Source organism: Xiphias gladius, chromosome 10, assembly GCF_016859285.1.
Source record: "Xiphias gladius isolate SHS-SW01 ecotype Sanya breed wild chromosome 10, ASM1685928v1, whole genome shotgun sequence".
In the NCBI taxonomy this organism is placed as follows: Eukaryota; Metazoa; Chordata; class Actinopteri; order Istiophoriformes; family Xiphiidae; genus Xiphias; species Xiphias gladius.
Window position 1 is genome coordinate 8,253,379 of NC_053409.1, and position 20,885 is coordinate 8,274,263.

The following is a 20,885-nucleotide window of genomic DNA, read 5'->3' on the forward strand; positions in this document are numbered from 1 at the left end:
TTTGAGTAAGACTTCTGTACCTATTTCTAATGAGATACCCTTAATAAAGTGTTTATACATTGTAAATAATGACTTTGTAAATTGTTAATAAATCATTTACTAATTCTGCATAGATTAGAAATAAGCAACTGATGAGAACAACTTTTGGGTCCCTTTTGCTGCTTACTTCATCAGTAATACGTATTTTTGTTTTTATTTTTTTTTAAAGGTACATTCATTAATAACTTGTTAAAGGAAAAGTTCAATAATTTGGGAAATACGCTTATTTCCTTTCTTCCTGAGAGTTAAACAACCGATCGATACCACTCTAATGTCTGTTATGTTAAATATTAGGCTACGGTCAGGAGACGGTTAGCTTAGCTTAGCTTAGTTTAGCTTAGTATTGGACTGGAATCAGTCTAACTGTGTCCAAAGCTCAAGAATTAACACAATGTATCACGCTTGTTTAATTTGTACAAAAACTGAAGTGTAAAACTGAGTAGTTGTAATTTTACAGGTTTTTGTGCACTCAGCCAAGAAATAGTCCAGCACACAAACCCCTGTAAAACAGCAACTAGTCATTTTTACGCTTTGTTGTTTAATTTGTATAAAAACCGAAGATATAACATGTTAATTAGTGAGCAGTACGGGTGTTGATAGACAGATTTTGTGACCTTTAAACAGAGCTAAGCTACCTGTTGCCCTCTGTTTCTGGGCTTTATGCTAAGCTAAGCTAACCGGCTGCTAGGTGCCTTCTACTTACTGGGCAGATATGAAAGAGGTATCAATCTTCCTCATTCAACCAGTTCATTCTCTGCAATAAAGCCGAGAAAGCAAATAAGCAAATTACCGAAAATGCTGAACATTTTACTGCAGACTCAATGGCTCAGTTGAAAAACCCAGTAGGCTTTATTAATGATTAACCAGCATTTTAAAACCGCATTATTACCAAATAAGAAAGCTAAACAGCAGCCAAAGGGAGTTGTTACAATATGACAACCCAAAACTCTTCTTATCATGGCTTTGAACGGATTTATAAGGCATTAATTAATGGTTTATTAACCAATAGTAAAGCCATTACTTACAAATTCGAAATAAATGTTGTCTTATTAAAACTTGTTTGTGCCTTTTTTTGTGTAAGAATTGGCCAACTGTCAAGTTCGTACTCCAAACAAATAAGGGGCAGCATACTACAAGAAAGTTGGGATGTCAAACCCCTATCGTGAGACCAGGAAATGCACTCCTTGGTCCCTCCTCCCCCTTCCCCTCTGTGCCCTGTGCCATAGTCGGACTGGCCGTTGGGCATACTGGGACAAATCCCATGGGTTGCCACCTGTGGTGGTGGACCATCAAAAAATGCAATCTGATTATGTATCATCTGGTTATTTAATCTATACATCAGAGCATTTTGAGACATTGACTATCCTAATGATTTATATTTATCACATCTTCTTCAAATCATTACCCCGTTATGAAAGGGGGAACAGCAAAGAGTGTTTGAAACCTCTCCAAAGCCTGTACCTTGCGCGACAGAGCAAACGTGCCCATGTGGGACGGTAAAGCCCAATCTGCATTCAATTGAATCGTGCGGAGCGCTGTTATGATGTACAGCGACGAAACTGTCTTAATAGAAATGAGCAGACTGAGATTTGAGCCACTATTTGATTGAGATTCTAAGTGCTTGTTCCACTTCATCAGCGTTACCTTGATTTAATAATTCAACCGAACAATATGGTTGAACTGTTGAAAGGAGACGCTGGCAGTTAGTATAATAGTCTGAATGTGACTGTTTCTCCAGCACTCAGTTAGTGATTCTCATGGTTGAGCTGTGAAACGCCGCCACACAGAACAGATTAGTGTCCTCACTCACTTGAAGTTATTCAGAAACGCATGATCTAATGATATAGTTACTCTGGATGGCATTGCCCCGGCCTCCAGCACCACCGTTGGGAATCTCGGAGTTCTCTTTGATCATGATGTGTCCTTTAACTCCCACATAAAACAAACTTCAAGGACTACATCTTTTCACCTGCGTAACATTGTAAAAATCAGACACATCCTGTCTCTAAAAGATGCAGAAAAACTAGTCCATGCTTTTCTTTCTTCTGCTGGATTATTGCAACTCCAGAATGCTGCAGCGTGAGTACTGACAGAAACTGGGAAAAGAGATCATATTTCTCCCGTGTGAGCTTCTCTGCATTGGCTCCCTGTAAAATCAAGAATAGGATTTAAAATCCTCCTCCTCACCTGCAAAGCCCTTAATGCTCAGGCAGCATCATATCTGAAAGCGCTCATAGTACCCTGATACCCCACTAGGACACTGCGCTCCCAGAACGCAGGCTTGCTTATGGTTCCTGGAGTCTCCAAAAGTAGAATAGGAGGCCGAGCCTTCAGTTATCAGGCTCCTCTACTGTGGAACCATCTTCCAGTTTGGGTGCGGGAGGCAGACACCCTCTCCACGTTTAAGAGTAGGCTTAACACCTACCTTTTTGATAAAGCTTATGGTCAGGACTGGATCAGGCTTGGCTTGAACCAACCCCTAGTTACGCTTCTACAGGCCTAGACTGACGGGGGACTTGCCATGATGCACCAAGCTCTCCTTTCCTCCTCGTCCTCTCCATCTGTACACATTCATATCCCATCAGTGCTTGTTGCTAACTTGACCTCTTCTCTCTCCCGTAGTTTTGTGCTTTATCGTCTCTGTCCTCTCTCCTCCTATCGCTTTCTGCAGGTATTTCTGCCCCTGGTGCTGCAGACTCTGGATCTGTGACTACAAAAACCACCTACTGTCCCCATGATCCTGCTCAACACCCACTGCTTCAGATATTCCGATTATCATCATCCATATTATATTTAGTCTTATTATTATTATTAGCCCAATTATGTGGTACCTGTATTGTGCTATGTTCTTTCCTCCCTCTGCGTCAGGCCGCTGTTTTCAGCTGATAGCTCCGCGCTACCTTTAAACACATTATTGCTAGGATTATATGCTAATCTTAATGTTGCTCTGTGTCTGCTGGATGTCACTGTATCCCACCCGTCCAGAAGCCGAGAACTGTCTGTGAGGCTAGGTATTTAGCAGACATTGTGAAAGAGCTGAGGAGGATCTCCCACCCATCTTTTTTACTTTCCGCTAAGCTGAGTGCCGTCATTCTGCATCTGCACTCGTTCAACATTGGCAGAGACTGTTTCAAACCAGTCAGCTCTTTGAGAGAAATTGCACACTTTCAGGACCAGGGGAAATGCCACACCACCAACCACTCTCACCTGTAACACTTGTCAGACTTGTGTCTGGCAGCGAGAGATAAAGTCTGTGTGTCCATCCAAACGAACCACAGCCGGCGCTGACACAGCCTCATCAGCAGAGAAACACACGCAAACGCACGGTGGTCCAGAAGGGCCGGTCTAAGGCGAGGTAACCGGGATGCGATGACGGCTTGGTGCATGAATCTTCGTGAGCAAATGTCATATGGAGAGTCAGTTCTATTCTTTCATGTGCATCATTTATGCACATGAAAGAATAGCAGGAAAAAACAATATTAAATACACTTCTTCACGCGTTAGCTGCAGATTTAACCTCCCCAAGCCTTTGGTGCTTTTGTTTTTTGATTAATTCATCCAGACTAGTGTTTTAGTTAAACAGTTCTCTAGGCACAATGTAAACTTTAGATATGTCTGCTATCTCACAGCTTGTTCAGCGACCTACAATTATTCAGATTTGTGTAAACAAGGACATGTTTGTGAGGTGTTGCATCCTGAAGCCTTATGGGCTAATTACCACTTTTAAAAAGGTAATGAAAATACATGAATATACTTGATCAAGATACTGATGTTCATCTTTTGGCTGATACTATGTTAGCTCCTTTATTGTGTCTTTTCAATCAAGAAGTTCTGACTAACGTCTTCAGAGTCAGCCAGGATCAGGAACACTCTTTGATTCAGGATCTCTCTCAGAATTCATACAGTATAATGGCAATAAGTACAGACTGCAGGGCAACAAGAACTCACCTCAGGCTTTTAAAAACAAAGCGTTTTGAGAAAATTCTCCTCAGATTTTCCGATGACCCCAGATCTCATGGACTGTCCCTACTTATCTTAAAAAAAAAAAAATGAAATGGATGCAGCCAGAAAACTTACTCAGTCTTAATTCTTTTAGACCTCAGTGCAGCATTTGAGATTTGATCATGAAATTTTAATCGACTCACTTAAGCACTAAGGTAGGTATCTGGCTGAGCATTGAGCTGTCGCAGATCCCAGCTTTCTGAGAGACCTTTGTCTGTGAGCCAATTCATCTCTCAGAGGCGCCCAGCTCCCTAAAAAGTCCCACACAGATCAATTCCAGGTCCTGTCTCTATGTCCCCGTACAGTACAAGCTCCCACGTGGGAATGTATTTAAATAAAACTGTATGTCTCTCCATTGTGCATAGAAAATACCAATTTATACATGGTGCTACAACTTAATAACAGCAGCTCCTGGATGCCATACAAGTGAAGGACTTAAAAAAAAAAAAAAAAAGGAAAAAGTGAAAGAATTTCATTTTGACCTTTAGTTTTGACCTTTTTAGTTCTGTTCATAATTGGAGATTTAAAGGTCAGCTGTATTATATGTGGTTGTAGGGCCTATTCCTGTGTAGTACTGTCTGGCACAAAAAAATTGTCTTTAGAGTGTAGTTAGGGTAGTAGATAGCAATGTATTGACAACCTAATTCCATAGTACTATTAGATCTGTGTTATTTTTGGAGGCAGACAGTTTTATTACAAGTTTTTTTTTTTTAACTTTTCCTCTGCCTATGGCTGATTTTCATTCTACTTTTATTGAACAACAGTGACCTTTATTAAGGCTTTGGATCCCTGAGGTTATACATTATTTGTAGCTCATAACTTTATTTGGACAGCACTTTGAAAATCAAGGTATAAAACAAACATCTTGATAAAAGATATAGAAAATATGATTACACAGGGAGAAAGAGGTACAGCAAATAGCTCTTCATTGCATAAGATTCATAGAGAAAGATCCTTTCTGAATTTATACAGTCTCTGTCCTGGTGGTTAAAATGTCTTACACTTTAGTCTAAAGTTTAGTTTACTACTTTAGACAGGACAGGAGAGGGAAGGATGACAAACAACAAAGATCCCAAGGCAGATGTGAATCGAGAGCAACACAAGCTCATAATTGCGTTTTAACTCAGCAGGAAGCCACTCAATCCATCCGTGCTGACAAACACCTATCAATAATGAAACTGATGGGAAATGGAGAGATGATTTCCTCTGTTAGCGTCAGTTAAAACCCTGTCAGCTGCCAGGCGCTGGAGAGGGATTTAACCTAAGCAGACATTAAGAGAGTCACAGTTGCTTCTGAACAATGAAAATGTTTCAGTAGATTTGTAAATCAAATACACTGCCCTAAAAACACAGAGTACATTAACTGCAGAAGCAGTGAAGCTGAGGAAAAAAGGGTTTAAAGTTTTCAGGTGGGACAGCAGACTCTAAAACAGATAGAATGGTTATAATCATTTTATGTCTTTTTTGGCTGATTATTTTACCCAAAAACCACATAATACCTAAAAAAATGCAGTTACTGCACTCTGCCTTTGGATGATCTTCACTGTGTGCTCATAGAAACTGCAGTATCACCAACAAACTGTGCTCTATCAGCTTTGTTATCCATTTGAACTAGTTTGTTTAACTATAGCTTGATTATTATTTACAGCCCATAGCTTATATGAATCAAAATGTCATTTCAATAAAATGGATGCTTTTCATTTACAGATAACCACTATAGGGAATATCCATAACTTTCAGTGTTAGCTAAGGCTAGCCGCAGCTATCTCGCAGGCTGGCTTTCACGAGATCTAGCCCTCTTACTGTAGCTGTCTCGCTGGCTGTTTGACTATGGGGGGCAGCGCAGTAGGTGCGGTGACGAGTCCAGCAGCACGCATTACCAAGCAACAGTGCAGTAACTGCGTTTTGGCTTGGTTTTTAGGTCCATGTTGTAGCTACTGCAGATTTTAAAAAGCTGTTCTCACGGAAATTACACATTGTGGTAATTTGTAATATTTTTTATATTGTAAAACACATGTCAGAAAGTCAGGTAGGGGAGAGTGGGTGAGCCAGCGGACAAGTTGACGCACCCCCTGTATCTGGACAACTGTGCAAATGATTTGACATGTGACCATAAATTCAGGAAGCACCCATCATTTCTATCTTGCTGTGATGGCAGGAAGCATACAGGAGAAGTGTTCAGTATTTTTTGGTTTTTTTTGTTTGGTTGTTTTACACAAAAAACTGTTTTTTGCGTGTCGTAGTAAATTTTCTACATGTCAGTCATAATTACTGTTATGTCAAAGCAAATTTCTCCAGGTCTTAAAAAATGTATCATACATGTTGTTGATTTGCTAACATATAAAACAATGTGAATCACTTTACTAAAGATTTGCCTGAATTGCTAAACTAGGCAATTTTTTCCAAAACAGCGGCTATGGGGCAAAGTGAGCCAAAGGCTATTGGGTAAATTGAGCCAGTGGTTCAACTTACCTGACCATAAGGCAGTTCCGTTAAGTCTCTGAGGTATACGATTGTATTTCAATTGAGTATTACACAGCTGCTTTGGTTTGTCATATGTCATATGTTAAAAGGTGTCATGCCAAGAACATACAAGAGGAAAACCAACTGGGGCTGAACAACCCTTGAAGAAATGGAGAGAGCAGCCATTGATGTCAAGGGCAGAGAACCCAACAGATCATTGGCAAAAGACAGAAATATTGACAGGTCAACACTGTGGAGATACATAAAAAAGAAGGAGGTTAAGGATGTAAAAATAGTAGGGTACATTGGAACAGCAGAAGCAAAGAGGGTCTTCACAGTAGAGGCAGAGAAAGAGTTTGCAGACCATATCAAGAGGCTGATCAATTCCATGGCCTTACTCCAAAGAAATGCTGTGAACTGACTGGGGAATTGGCAGAGAGAAACGACATTCCTGTTCCCGACAACTGGAGAGGGAAGTGTTTAGCAGGTAGTGTATGCAAGAAATTACATGAATCAGTAGGTTAGCATAGAGTAACTTATCCTGTAGTTTAAAACAGTATAATGATAGAATGAAGAATGGCCCACTTTATAGGTAAAGATTGGTTCGTGAATTTTATAGCATGCCACCGTCTCTCCTGCTGTAGGCCTGAGGCGACATCTTTGGGAAGGCCTACAGCCTTTAATAAAACAGTCAGGGAGTTCTTTGACAGTCTGACGAAAGTGATGGACAGGTGACAGAGTTCATAAATTTGGCTACATTAATAACTAACTATTTATGGCAACTCAATACAAACAGTTAAGTAAATTTACAGCAAACTGGCACACATGTTTACCTACCAGCTATAATTACCAGGGTACAAGGACTGATTAGTTGCAAATACTTTTTGCATTGTGTGTAAGGTTCAACTATTCTGATTCTCACCATTGCTCTTTTCTTTGTTTTACAGGCATAAATTCCCTCCAAACAGGATTCATAATGTTGATGAAATAGGTGTTACAACAGTGCACACACCAAAGCAGGTAGTAGCAGAAAAAGAAAAGAAGCAAGTGGGCGCCATCACGATTGCTGAAAGAGGAGAACTTGCCACTGCGGTCTTTGCAGTCAGTGCTTTTGGGAATGCAGTCCCTCCCATGTTTATCTTCCCAAAGGTTAGATACGGTTGAATAACACCTCCGAGATCAATTGGTACCTCCACCAGATCTAGCTGGATCAATGAAGACACCTTTGTTGAGTTCATTGAACATCTGGTTCAGCACACCAAGTGCCCCCTAATAACCACGAGACCAACATTTGAATGAGGGCTTTGGATATAGCGAAAAGAAAAGGTATTGTTATGCACACAATTCCACCCCACACATCCCATCGCCTGCAGTCTCTGTAAAAGAGTGTTTATGGTCCATTTAAGACCTATTACAATAGAGCTCTTGATGGGTGGATGAGATCCAACCCAGGCAAAACATTCATTCATGTCAGCAACGACATCGCGGAATATCTCTTCTGGATTCAGGTCCACAGGGATTTTCCCTTACGACAGAGGTGTTTTCCCTAATGCAGAGTTTGTGCCATCCATGGTGTGGGACAACTGTGGGACTGTTTGTTAAAACTAAATTGCTCAGGTTTAAATAAAAAAAAAATCAGAAGGTCAATTTACCCCTAGATGTCTCAATTTGCCCAGTGTCTCAGATCCACTTACCCCCAACCTGAGGGATGTTGAGCCACAGGAGCACTGTTTTTTTGACAAATCATTTTTTCTGGCAGCTCTGTCATAGGTGGATTCTGATCATTTCATTTGAGAGGAGCTACTCTAGTACACTCTTGTGAAATCTGGACTTAAATGATAATTTACTCATGCACCCAGGCACCTTATGCCTAAAAAAACAGGGCTTGGTGGAGCAAGACGATACACTTTAAGGACTGAATGTTAAATTGCAAAGCATTAATGTGGAGAAAAAAGAGTTTTGACATGAGCATTAGGAAAATTCTTTAGTGGTTTGTATCTTTGCCCATGCGAAAGAACAAAACATACCTTGAAATGACCCTATTCCTTTTTAAGTACTGTAGACCGTGTGTCCACTTTCCGATAAGATTTGAAATATAGCAACTTTTTTTTAAAAATATAGCAAAGATTGAGAGGATGACTGACAGAATAAGAGAAAGTATGAAACCTTAGGCTGAACTTTTAGCAACCCTGCCCGTTATTGTGTGCAGAGGATTACTGTCTGATGGATTCCCAATTTGAATAGAAAAGGTTGTACTGTACACGAAAGATAGAAGCTGAACCAATTTAAAGCAGCGTCCTTAATGCCAAGCTAAAGAATTCAGCCACACAAAGGCTGTGGTAAGAAATGGAAGGATTAAAACACGTAAATTCACTTACATTAATACACTAGATGCTTTAATCAGGACAGCCCCCAGTTCTGGTTATTGTTCGAGAACCAGACTGAAAGGTTTCAGAAAGGCAATACTTGTCAAAAACTCAAGTTCTCCTGAGCTTCTTCCTCTGGAGGAAAAGTTTAGAATGGGTTCTGCAAGATGTTCCCAGTTCACCATCACAAACACCTGTTTCAGAATTTAGTGGGAACAAAAACAACATTGTGGGAACATGTGCATCATTCGTCTCACTCACAGAGTTAAACAAAGGTCAAAATAATGGCAAAGGTCGAAAACTCAGCAGGCCAACCAGCAATGATTTCTGAATGAGGTAAGGGTCCCAAGACTGGTTGTCAACATTTTCAAAAACAGAAATATGCCTAGAAACAGAGTACGCTATGTAAAACACAACCCCAGAGAAGTGAGCAATCCAGATACAATATCCGAAAAAGACAGTCTCTTTGAAGCTTTGACACAAGGTTTTCAAAGCCCCACAGAAGTTAAAGATGCAAGAGAAAGATCTAGAGCAATATGCCTGCAGCTGAGAGAGGGGCCGAGAGAGCTTTAAAAATAACTGATTGATGGTTGGACATATGGTTGGAGACAGTGAGACCAGATGATAGAACTATATCATACTGGAATATCATTTCCCTTCATGTTAAGGGAATTCTGAATGTTTAATTTCATAGCAAAAGGTTACAGCTACTGAAATGTTGGGATGAAATACAGATATCTTATGACCTTGAGCTACAGATTTAACAAAACTGAACTTAGATGCAGAGGTAGTAATCATAAAAAAAATCGCACAATATTAGAACTCAGTCATAGCACAAGAAGACTGCAAAATTGCAACATACATAGATACATATATACGTCTATACACTAAAAACAGAGATCACACAGGCATTCATATTTTTATATACTGCCTGGAGATAATAAAACTATTAAAAAATTTTAAATACATTGAACTTAAATCAAGAAAACCCTCATCACTCATTTATTTTCTTGCCAAGTGCTGCGTGAAAAGGTCAATGCCACTGTCATATCTGTTTGATAAGAAGTCTGAAGCTACTGCCAGCAGGCAGTTCGCTTAGCTTACATTAGCATAAAGACTGGAAACAAGGGGAAACAGCTAACCGGGCTCTATCCAAAGGTAACATAATCCACCTTCCAGCACTAAAGCTCATTAATGAACATGCTCATCTGGTTTATTTAATTTGCACACAAACCGAAGTGTAAAAAAAAGTGTCTTTTTTATGGGGATTCACTGCGAAATGTCCTCCATTGGCCCATTTTCTTATCTTTGGGCGGCTGTGACTCAGGAGGTGGAGCGGGTTGTCCACTAACTGGTGGTCCAATTCCCGGCTCCTCCACTCTGCATGTCAAAGTGTCCTTGGGCCAGATACCCCCAAATTGCCACCGATGTATCATTGGTGTGTGAATGTATGTGTGTATAGAAAAGTGCTGTATGAATGTGTGTGTGAAGGAGTGATTGAGGCATGTAGTGTAAAGTGCTTTGAGTGGTCAATAAGACTAGAAAAGCGTTGTATGAGTGCAGTCCATTTAGGGACAAGCAAGGCTAGCTATTTCCCCTTGTTTCCAGTCTTTTTGCTAAGCTAAGTTACTGTAAGTTTTTGTACCGACACAAGACCACCACTTATTATTTTTACTCTTCAGTTCACAACATGTATAACGTGTTTGTGAGCTTAAGAGGCGCTGGTAGGCTTATTTTGTTACCTTTGGATAGAGCTAGGCTATCTAGGCTATCTATTTCCAGTCTTTAGCTACTGGCTGTTTAGCTTAGTGTGCTCTATTGAAGGTTCATCCAAAAGTAAGCGTTCATGGCCTTATTTCTTCTTGTTTTGAAGAGTTTTCAGAGTAACACTGTGATTGTTTTTGTCCTAAAGTCCTTAATTCAAGCAGAAAATCGCTGGGTCAGAAGCAACCAAAATGAATGAATTCAAGGGACTCCTGGCACTGCGGCTGAGCCATTTTTAATGATCCTGTTGTAAACAAAATCCCGGGGCCTTTTGTGTTGTCTTTTATGGGTCGCTGTGGTATAGTTTGTTTTAGTTACTTGTTGAGCTGAATGGTTCTTTTTGCAATTCCTGTTGAAATGGAAAGTTTTATGTTGAGGCCATACAGAAGTGAAGTTTGACACAGGACATCAGCACTGTTATCAATGTATTTACTAAAGGAGCCATACCACATTCAGTAGGTGGAAAAGCATTATTGTGTCGAGAGCATTAATTAACACACATTACTTTTCTTTGCCATTACAGGGATGTATTTTAATATATTAGCTTCTTTATTTAAAGGGTCCATAAAGTGTGGTATACAAAACTGTGCTTTTTGGCTCTGACTTTTGATTATTCAATTCATGAATGCTGTTTTTTCTTTCTTTTTGATTTTTCCTTTGCAGCCCTGCTCTGCCTGTACAAATGTTTAACTAAATCTCTAGACTGCAAACTGAATTCCTCAAGGCCTACAATGTTTGAAGTAGCCAAGAAGAAGTCGGGGGATGGATTTTGCTGAAATCCATAACCAGTGCTAATACATCATCTCATCAGATTTTGCAGAAAAAATATAATTCCAGGAGTCGATGTCTGTGATTGAAGTATGAACCTAGAGAAGCTTTCGTAATCACACCTATTCCAATCCTCTGAAGATGCCTTTTCATACTCTGATGATAGCGCCATGCTGTAGCAGTCCATCATTGTAGCCCTTCCAGATATACATAAACCTCTAATCCTGAAAATGAAAAAAATACAAAGGAAAAGTCTATCATTACTTACAGAACTGTAATCACACAAAGTTCAACCATCTCTCGGGTACTTTGTGCACTTAGGTGTTTGAGAGTCTCTATTTATAACCTGTATTGCTCCTGCCAGAGTGATGCTTATGTGCCATACACTGTGCATATATACTGCGGAAATCCAAAGTAAGTCTGAAGGTTGTGGGAGTCAGGCAGCAGCGATGGCTCCCTCGGGCCAGTGATAAGGAGTGTTCAGACTGGCTAAAATAATCATCTCTGACCCATCTCCCCTCCACCAGAAAAACGAGCTAGGCCCCGTCCCCTCAAGCCTTTAAGTGTTCCCAAATGTCCACAGAAACTCATTTGGGCCAGTATCCATTTTAAGATTTAACATGCTCGAGGGGGGGGGTGGCAGGCTTCACCTGCACACAGCGTTGAATGACTTGAGTTATGGCGAGCTCTACCTTGATTCTCACGACGCTGTTTCCGACCAGAGCCAGCACCGAATCCAAGACCGGTTTCGCTGATTGGAGTGTGTGTGTCACCTCCGCCGCGGCCGCCACTCCCGGCACCAATTAAAGGCGCACCAGTGACACGTACGTCGGGGATTTGGGCCGAACGAACGCCGCTGCGGGCCCGGGATTCCAGTGCCCGCGAATGGGTTAACGTCCTGCGGTTTGACGCAGGAACGGTTAATGGGAGGACAGGCGGCAGGTGGAGAGACATGCAGACCGGAGACCGGCAGCAGAGGAGCCCAGCGCGTGCTGACAGTAGGGCTGAGCCGGAGAAGTAAGCGGCGATCGCCGTTTGTCTCTGCAGCGGGCAATAGAGTTGTAATTGCGGGATACAAGGAAGCTTCATATATACATTAAAAGAAAAAAAAAAAAAAAGCCGGATAGAGCGTGTAGGCATGGTTTCTCCGTCTGCCTCTGTCGTTGAACGGGACGCCGGTGAATAACACTCGCAGTCAATTGCTGGATAAATGACTTGAGAAACTCTCGTCGAAGTCAGCGGACAGAGAAAGCGGTTTCATGGGAAATGAATGTGACCGGGAAGCAGCAGCCTGAGCTGATCGAGCGACCCGCCAGCCTCTTGGTTCCAACTTCGGCAAGTAAAACCCGTCCATTAAGATTTACCCTGAAAATGAACTTAAATGACACATCGGTTTGCGCCGTTCCACGGAGATGTGCTATGTGTATGGGCAGCTACAAGGCGCGTACACGCCGTTTTCTTCTTTGATACGGCAGAACTCCACCTCAAACTCCAGACCTCCTTTAAAAAAACGACTGTTAAGCATTCCTTAATTACAAGTACTTGTCAGTACTTGGCTGGCTTTGAGATATAAGTCGTTTCCAAAGCAGTAGCAACATCTACACAGTTCGGCATATATTTAATCAACTATGGCGCTCTTACACGAACCAACTTATAACTTTTATGAATAGTATTTTTAAATAATTCGCTGTCCATCTCCGATGCAAATAGCGATACATCTGCCGGGGCGGGTTTGACTGATGTGTGCCGTGCCACAAGTTTAGAACAAATTTCGTTGAAAAATCGGCAGTGCATCGTGTGCCATTTATTGTTACGTTTATACCGAATCCACCAGAAGACTATGCCGATTTCCAAAATCCCCTTTGCCTCGTTGTAAAAGTCATGCCATTTGCCCCACAATCGAGTACACATTAAATCACTAGATGTGTGGCTGGAGGCTGGTGTGACGTTCCTTCCAGGTGATGAAACGGCGCGTTTTTTTTGGATTGCGGTCTCTCTGTGTATGTCTTTGATCAAAATATAAATCAGTTTCAGTAAGTACCAGGTTAATGTACTGCCTGCTCGTTGTATTGATGTGGTTCCCCGTCATATTATGACTATTATTACCACTAATTTTGATTTGTCAGGCACAGACATTTATACACTGAAATGAGCTTCCATAAGGGCTTCGTATTTAATTAGGTACAGTGCTGAGGCTAGTTGAACCAGAAAAATGATTTTGATCTCTTTTAACAGCCTTTCATTTCCTCTATGTAGGCAACTTGAAGCAAAATGCAACACACATGGCATCATATGTTGCCTAAAACATTTAACCAAACACAATCTAACCAGAAATGGGGAAAATGACATTCACATTACACCTGATGATGTTGATGATGATTTGTTGGTCTGGATTTTTCTACATCCTTCCCACCTTCCACTGCTTTCCTGCAACCATCAGTCAAATTTTTTAAATGTAAAGTTTTATAGTATTTGCTTCAGCTAAAACAGATCCTCTTGGGCTAAATATGACCCCTCATCGGCCTGTTATTGGCTCCGCTGTGCACATAGCACCTGTAATTTCAGCATTCCTCGGAGTCCTGCGTTGTGGGCACTTTGTGTTCACAACGCGTTTGCTTTTAAAACTGGAAAACTGATCCTCCAGGGACACAAGTCAGCAGCTTAATTCTGCTTAGAGTGTGTTCACTTTTCACACATATCCCATTCTCCATTTAGCACTGACTGATGGCTAAAATTGTACCCTAAGCAGAGTTTTCTCTTTCCCTGGCAATTTACGTCAACCCTTACACACAGGTTATGTCAGCCTCGTCTCTTAATTATTTGCTTTTGGAAATTGCCTTCCATCAAAATTCAGCTTCTGAAAAAGGTCTTTTAAAAAATCTTACATTTTGTTTTCCGAAACATGAAGATACACCAACTCTAGTTCAGTGATTGGCAACCAGGGCTAAATTAGATTAAAGTGCTGGAGAGGCACTCCTCTCCTCTTTTTGTTGTCACCATGGCACACTGGGTGCATGTCAACAAATATTATTTGTCCTTTAATCATCAAGTTTCTCAATCAATATTAGTATGAAGATTCTTCTTAATCCAGGGCACAGGGGAAGTAAGTAAGAGGTAAATCAAAGGCAGCTTGCTATCTGGTGTAAAAGGTGTTTCAACAGTCGTTGATACGGCAGACTAGTTCCTCCGGTCCAAACAGGTCTGTGCCTACAGTGGAAGTGTGCATCAGTCCTATGTGAAAACTTGAAAATGCAAGACGTAAGTTTCTGTTGAGATAATTCTAATTCTCATTGCAAAGGCTACAGAGGTTCTTGAGTTGTATCAGCTAATTTTAAATCTGTTACATAAGTCTGTGTGTGAATTCCTTCCTAAGATCTTGGTAAATACTAGATAGTTGCAAACTAGTCATTTACTAATCAGGTTCCACATAGTCCCATTCGGGGATCCACTGCATGGGAGTCCCAGAGGGGGTCCAATAGAAAAGCTCAGGGGAGCGGCTGTGCGTTGCTATTGAATGGAGGTGGGGTGGTTAACCAGGTGTACATTTGCAAATCCAACTAGGTAATCTTCATCTTTTTGAAGTCCCTTCGTTTGTCGGACCGAAAAATATAGCTTGAAAACACATCCAATAAAGCCTAAATCTCACCGATTGTGTCGCTGGTCAAAGTTAGTTTTTGAGTGTGGAATGGGCTCATTGTTGCCCCTTCTTGCTGCTGAGGGGGAAAAAAAAGAAAAAAGGGAAGAAAAAAAAAGCCCACTACAGCTGTGGTTGTCACTAACCGTGAAGTACCAGCGGGTGTTTTTCTGCCCTCCAGCCTCAGGGAGCAGTTATGAGCCCATCACGGCGTAGTGCAACACAACGAGGCGAAGAAGAGAAACTTACGTGGACAAGCAACACAAAGGGGAGACTTATGCTTTATGGGAGGAGTTTTCAAAGAGTTTTATTCAGTTTTGCCAGAAAGATGGTTTTAAGGATAACTGTTTGGTTTTGCAAATACGCGTATGGTTCTCCTCCACTACAAGGGAGACGTAAAAAAAATGTCTTGACTAGTAAAGTCTTAGTTTACTAACTCACTTTTGTAAGTATGTAAACATGTCACTGTAAGATTAGCATCACAAGCTGTAAAATAACTTCGAAATGTAGAGCTTTGGGGGGAAATTATATATAAAATATACAACAAAACAGTCGGTCTTTTATAGGTGTTACTTTGTTTTATTTATAAACAAGGAGAAATATGTGTATTAAAGTTAGCAGTATTCACACTGCTTAGAATGAGTGCGAAATATCCAATTATGCTAACCTGGTGGATGTTATTAGGTCATTTAGGGAAACATTATTAGCATTCCATTTTTAAATTTGAGGTATTTTGTGTCATTTTTATGAAATGTATTTTACGTTTATATCATTATTAAGCATTAGCATTGTATCAAGTGTGACCCTCGAGTCAGATGTGTTGACTGTATTTCATATAATTTCTTTTTCTCTTCAGTCTAAACTGATCTTACATTGGCAAGCTAATGTTAGCTTTGCCACCTGGTTCAGTAGCTACATAACTGTTAAACGTGGAAGTCAATGGGTCTAAATATTTATAAACAACAAATCTCAAAGTAAGAACTAGTTTGTGTGGTGCAGCCTGTTTTAATTTAGTATGCGTAAATGTCCATGTAGTAAACACTTATGCTATAACTATGCTAAACTTACGAAGCTGCCGGTGCTACTTGCTTGTTGCAAATTTTAATCCCAGGATGTAAATCAAACTTACATGAACCATGTGTTGCCTATGTAACAATTTCACAATTTCACAGTCCTCCTGAGTAGCAAGCATGACAGCTTCCTCTGTCAACACAATGTGAGCAAATATGCTCAACAATACTGCCACTAAAATATTTACAAAGACGAAGTAATTATTCACACTCAGCCTTACAGAGCTGCGCTGACTGTTTGTGATATCGACTTTTTGGTCAAAATAACCTTTACAGAAGCAGCAAAGACCAACCCCAAACCTAGATCACTACTAATGGGATTAAATAGAAGGGGATCCAGTATGATTATCAGACAATCAAACTTTGGCTTGTCCCCTTTTTAAAGGTCTAGACAATAAGTGACATGCGTGTCACATAAAATTTCCACCCCCCTGTGGTCACACTCCGGAGGGTTTCTCTTGGCTTGAGCTGCAGAAGCGTAATTATACTGCAGTGGAGTGTGACAGTTGATGCTTTTGTATTCAGGAACACAATCATATTTTAACCTAATCACTCCTGTTGGTGCATGAACATGTATTCTCTTTAGCTTATCATTTTTTCTGGAGCGACTCAGGTAATTGGAAAGGACACAAAACAATCAGAATTAGTATCGGAAAACTATATTTAAGTTTGTTAAAAAAGGTTATAGGTAGTCTCTTTAATTGCCTGAACAATATTCAATTTTCCTCTTATCACTGGTGTCTGGCTCTTCAAAATGAATAGGCTAATTTAAGGACCCTCGGGCAAGTATGCAAACACGTGGTTGATGTTGTTTGACCCCCTCAAGCATTTCCTCTTTACACTGTATTACAGGTTTAGTAATACTGTACAAAATCATTATATATTGATATCATTTCCTGACAGATGGCTCCACAGTTTTACTTTAATCTCCTTATAGCATATGAACTAATGGCATGAGGAACCCATGAGAGTAGTGAAATGGGCCAAAGGGCAGATTCCAGTGTTACATCACAAATTAGTCTTTTTTTTTTTTTTTTTAAAGCTTATAATTAGTCCCTGTAGGAAGTGCAAAGATACATATATAATACAGCATTATGCACAGTCATATTCCATTATTCAGCTGACTATAAAACCATCGCAGTAATTAAAGTCTTAATTAGGTGGTGTTAGGTGGTTTTAAAATGACATGAGGATATGTAGTATCGTAAATCCTGATAGATCAAAATGAGTTGTGCTGCCACTGTTTAGAACCTTTCTTAAAATGTTTCCTTAGCAAATAAAAGGAAACCCATCCTCTGAATTATTAATACCCACAGTGTTTCATTAGCATTTTTATTTAGATTCAGGGCAGGAAACTTATGCATTTTAATGTCGCCATTCATTTCCAAGTGAGATATGGAGAAAACTACCTTGTGCCTTTGCCGGCTGATAGTGGATTGTTGTGGACACGTTTCTCACCACTTCAGACAACTGCACTTAAGAAATGCGCCAGAAGCAATAGTTGTTTTGTGTCTAAGTTAGAATTTGTCCTTGAAATAGGAATAAAAATAATTTTGGAAACATAAACAGTCCCAGATTAGTTCCTCAAGAATACATTCACCCCAAATTACTCCTCCCATAGTGCTAACATAAGAACACCCAACCCCCAATCGAACCAGACTCCTAACTTTCACTGCATTGTTCAAAATGCATTCCTTATTTGATTGTCTCTGTATTATATGTGCAAGAGAGAGAATGACAAAACAACATATGTATTATACTCTAACATCAAAATAAAAGGTTCATTTTTGGAAAATCTGAAGACCAGTGAGACTAATTTCCCTCATGTAGTTGTTATCTCTCACTCTTGCCTAACCGCATGCAATAATCTCACACATGTTGGATGGATTTGGGGGAACAGAGGCTATCACACAGTCGACCACGCCGGTATTTGAGCAGTAAAGCTCTGCGAGACAAGCCTATTCCAACAATGAATATACAATATAGAGGAAATACATCAAGTGGTTTTGATTCCCCACAGAGCCACTCTGAGTGGAAGATTGAACAAGGATGACTGCGGGAGATGTATAATACCACATTTCTGCGAGTTTGGTGCATATGAGTAGAGCTTCATCCTGACTACAGTTTATTGACCGTGCAGGATATTGACATACAGCGTGGCACTGCATACAGTGGATTTACTAACGCACAGGGAAATTATCTACCCATTGCATGTAAGGTAATTCACCTGCAGCGTAATTTAAAGCAGGATTTGTGACACAGAAACATCAAACAACCTTGTTTGCCATGAACAGCTAAACTCCCACATCATTACACATCTAGTGGCTTTCCTGCAAATCCCTTCTTTACATTTCTAGTCTCTGTTCAGACAAATATGTGTTGCTCAATTGTTGGTGAACATATAAAACAGATTTTTCTCATTCTTAGTAGCTGCATTATTGCATGAGAAACTTGGAAATGTTCATTACCATTTTGTCGTTATTTTTGATTGATTTACTTTGAAGTAATGTTTTGAAAGGAAGTATGCTTATTTGCTCTCTTGTAAAGAGCTAGATGACAAGATTGATTCCACTCTTATGTCATATGTATATGAAGCTACCACCAGCGGTCGGCTAACTTAGCAAACGACTGGAAACGGGGTAAAACAGTTAGCCGGGTCTGTCCAAAGATAATAAAACACACCACCCAGCAACTCTAATGCTCACAAATTAACATATATCATATAACCACTTGTTGTTTTGACTCTTTTATTTATTGTACGAATTAAATAAATGATACTTTATAACATGTTAATGAGTTTTTAGTTGCCTTTTGTTCCCTTTGAACTGAGCCAGGCTGTTGCTTAACAAAACGATAAAAAGTTAGTTATATGATAAAGAACAACAGACTACTTTATAGTAGTAGTATTTTAAAGTTGCAAATTTGGGTTATGAAAATAGCTTTCTTACAGTAACCATTTGATCCGTAAGAAAATTTAAAAAGGTCCTAATGTTTAGTAATATATTCACAATTTATGTAAGACAGAAATTGGCAGTGAAACCTACTGTATTTGTACTGCTTTAACTCTATCTCCAGTGTAAGTCTGTGAAGAGTCACGCACTGTGTATTTACAGTACCACAGTCAGAAGCTGCTGCAGATTCATCTAGAACGTCAGTCATAAGCTCCTTCTGTTTTCAAAAATACATTAAAAAAAACAGCTTGTGGAAATGTGCTGCAGCATTGATGAACATAATCCATCGCTGTAAATTAGATGACCGAGTGTCTTTTTCTTATACAACCTTATAATGAGGCACAATCATTGTAGTTGTATTTAAAATTGATCTGTTCTGTGGTATCTGAATGTGAAGACAGTTTTTCACATTTAGTTTTACCTCTGTATTGCTTCCACTCCTAGGTGAGAGTGCATCCCGATTGAAAGAAGTGAATATAGTTCCAGTAAATGTGGTAATTAGCAGTGTGGTAAAGCCATGTTAGGAGAAACTATAAAATTTGTCTCTAAGAAACATAAACTATTCTTATAAGTGCACCTGCATCTCTGGGCTATTTGTGGATGGATTTTTGGAAAATCCATTCATAATTTTAACCTTTCTTACTTTAAAGATACCAGGCAGGATAGCATGTTGGTATTTGCAAACAATAAGTAACTTTACCAAGTCTGGCACGATCTCTCAAACGTGTGTGTTTGCATTTGATGAAATTTACATGTTGGCAAAAATGCAAGCTTGCAATTTGCAAATTATGTTTGCTTACACTTTTGCTGTGGAAGCCAGACCTGTCTGCATATCAGCTAGTGCAAATAAATGAGAATATGACCCTTATCCATTTATTTTTGATAGCTGTTATAAATACAGAATATACTTTGTAACTCTTTGTTCAAGTTGTAGATGTCGGCTTGAATTTTTAAGATAATTAATGATAAAGACAAACTCTCTTATAAGAAATCCCAGATAAATTTAGATGATAAATTTTAATTCCTGTGTTACTGTAATAGCTATTTCACTGCTGACACAACCCCAGTGTACTTTTAAAAGAGGACAAGCTTTCATTCTCTTTTTGCTTTTTGCTTCTCATCCTCTCTCCTAGATCTGGGTCTGATTTTCAAATGTGAAGATCTTTAAAGGATCGAGATGAAAGTGCTCAGCTTGACAAAAGTAGTAATTGTGACACCGGCAAACATTATCCAGTACTTTTCATACACATTGCTCCGCTGTTTCCTATCTGGAAGAAAAACTGTTGTTGCAGTGCAGCTGAGGCTGTATGTATCCAAATGTGTCAATCTAACCTTACTAGTTGACCATAATGAGAACATCAGTGTCTAAAACTATGATTTATTAATTGGCACAGTTGTTAAGTTTCTTGTCTTGATGTACAATTGGGTCCATTTGATATGGACAGTGACAGTTTTCATAATTTTATATCTGTACACCACCAGACTGGGTTTGAAACAAAGCCATCAAGATGTGATTTAAATGGAGACCTTCAGCTTTAATTCAAAGGGTTGAACAAAAAATATCACATTAACTGTTTAGGATTCCCAGCCATTTTCATACATAGTTTCTCATTTTTAGAGGCTCATCAGTTTCATGGCCTGGTGTGGCCTGTTCCTATGGTATTTCAGGACAAATAGAGTTAATTTAAAATAGTTAATTCCAAGTGTTGAATTTGCATATGGTAGCTGTTCATGGGAACTCTCAATATATGGTCCAAAGAGGTGTTGATGCAAATGAAGAAGGGCATCATTAGGCTGAAAAAACAAACAAAAAATTTTTATCAGACAG

At 39.7% G+C, this 20,885-nt stretch overlaps 2 protein-coding genes across 4 annotated transcripts in view; both read left to right on the forward strand.

Annotated features, from left to right (window-relative positions):
* Positions 1 to 6,619: 6,619 nt before the first annotated feature.
* zgc:113274 (uncharacterized protein LOC552925 homolog) lies at positions 6,620 to 12,423 on the forward strand. Its single transcript, XM_040137376.1, is given in 3 exon segments — positions 6,620 to 6,875; positions 6,878 to 6,991; positions 12,125 to 12,423. Coding segments are annotated over 3 exon segments (669 nt in total).
* Positions 12,242 to 20,885, forward strand: part of sntg2 (syntrophin, gamma 2) — a 78,831-nt gene continuing 70,187 nt past the window's right edge. For all 3 annotated transcript variants that reach the window (XM_040137656.1, XM_040137657.1, XM_040137658.1), the window contains exon 1: positions 12,242 to 12,737. In XM_040137656.1, coding sequence (XP_039993590.1) covers positions 12,669 to 12,737 — 69 coding nt within the window. In that variant the 5' untranslated portion in view covers positions 12,242 to 12,668. The remainder of the gene's footprint in view (positions 12,738 to 20,885) is intronic.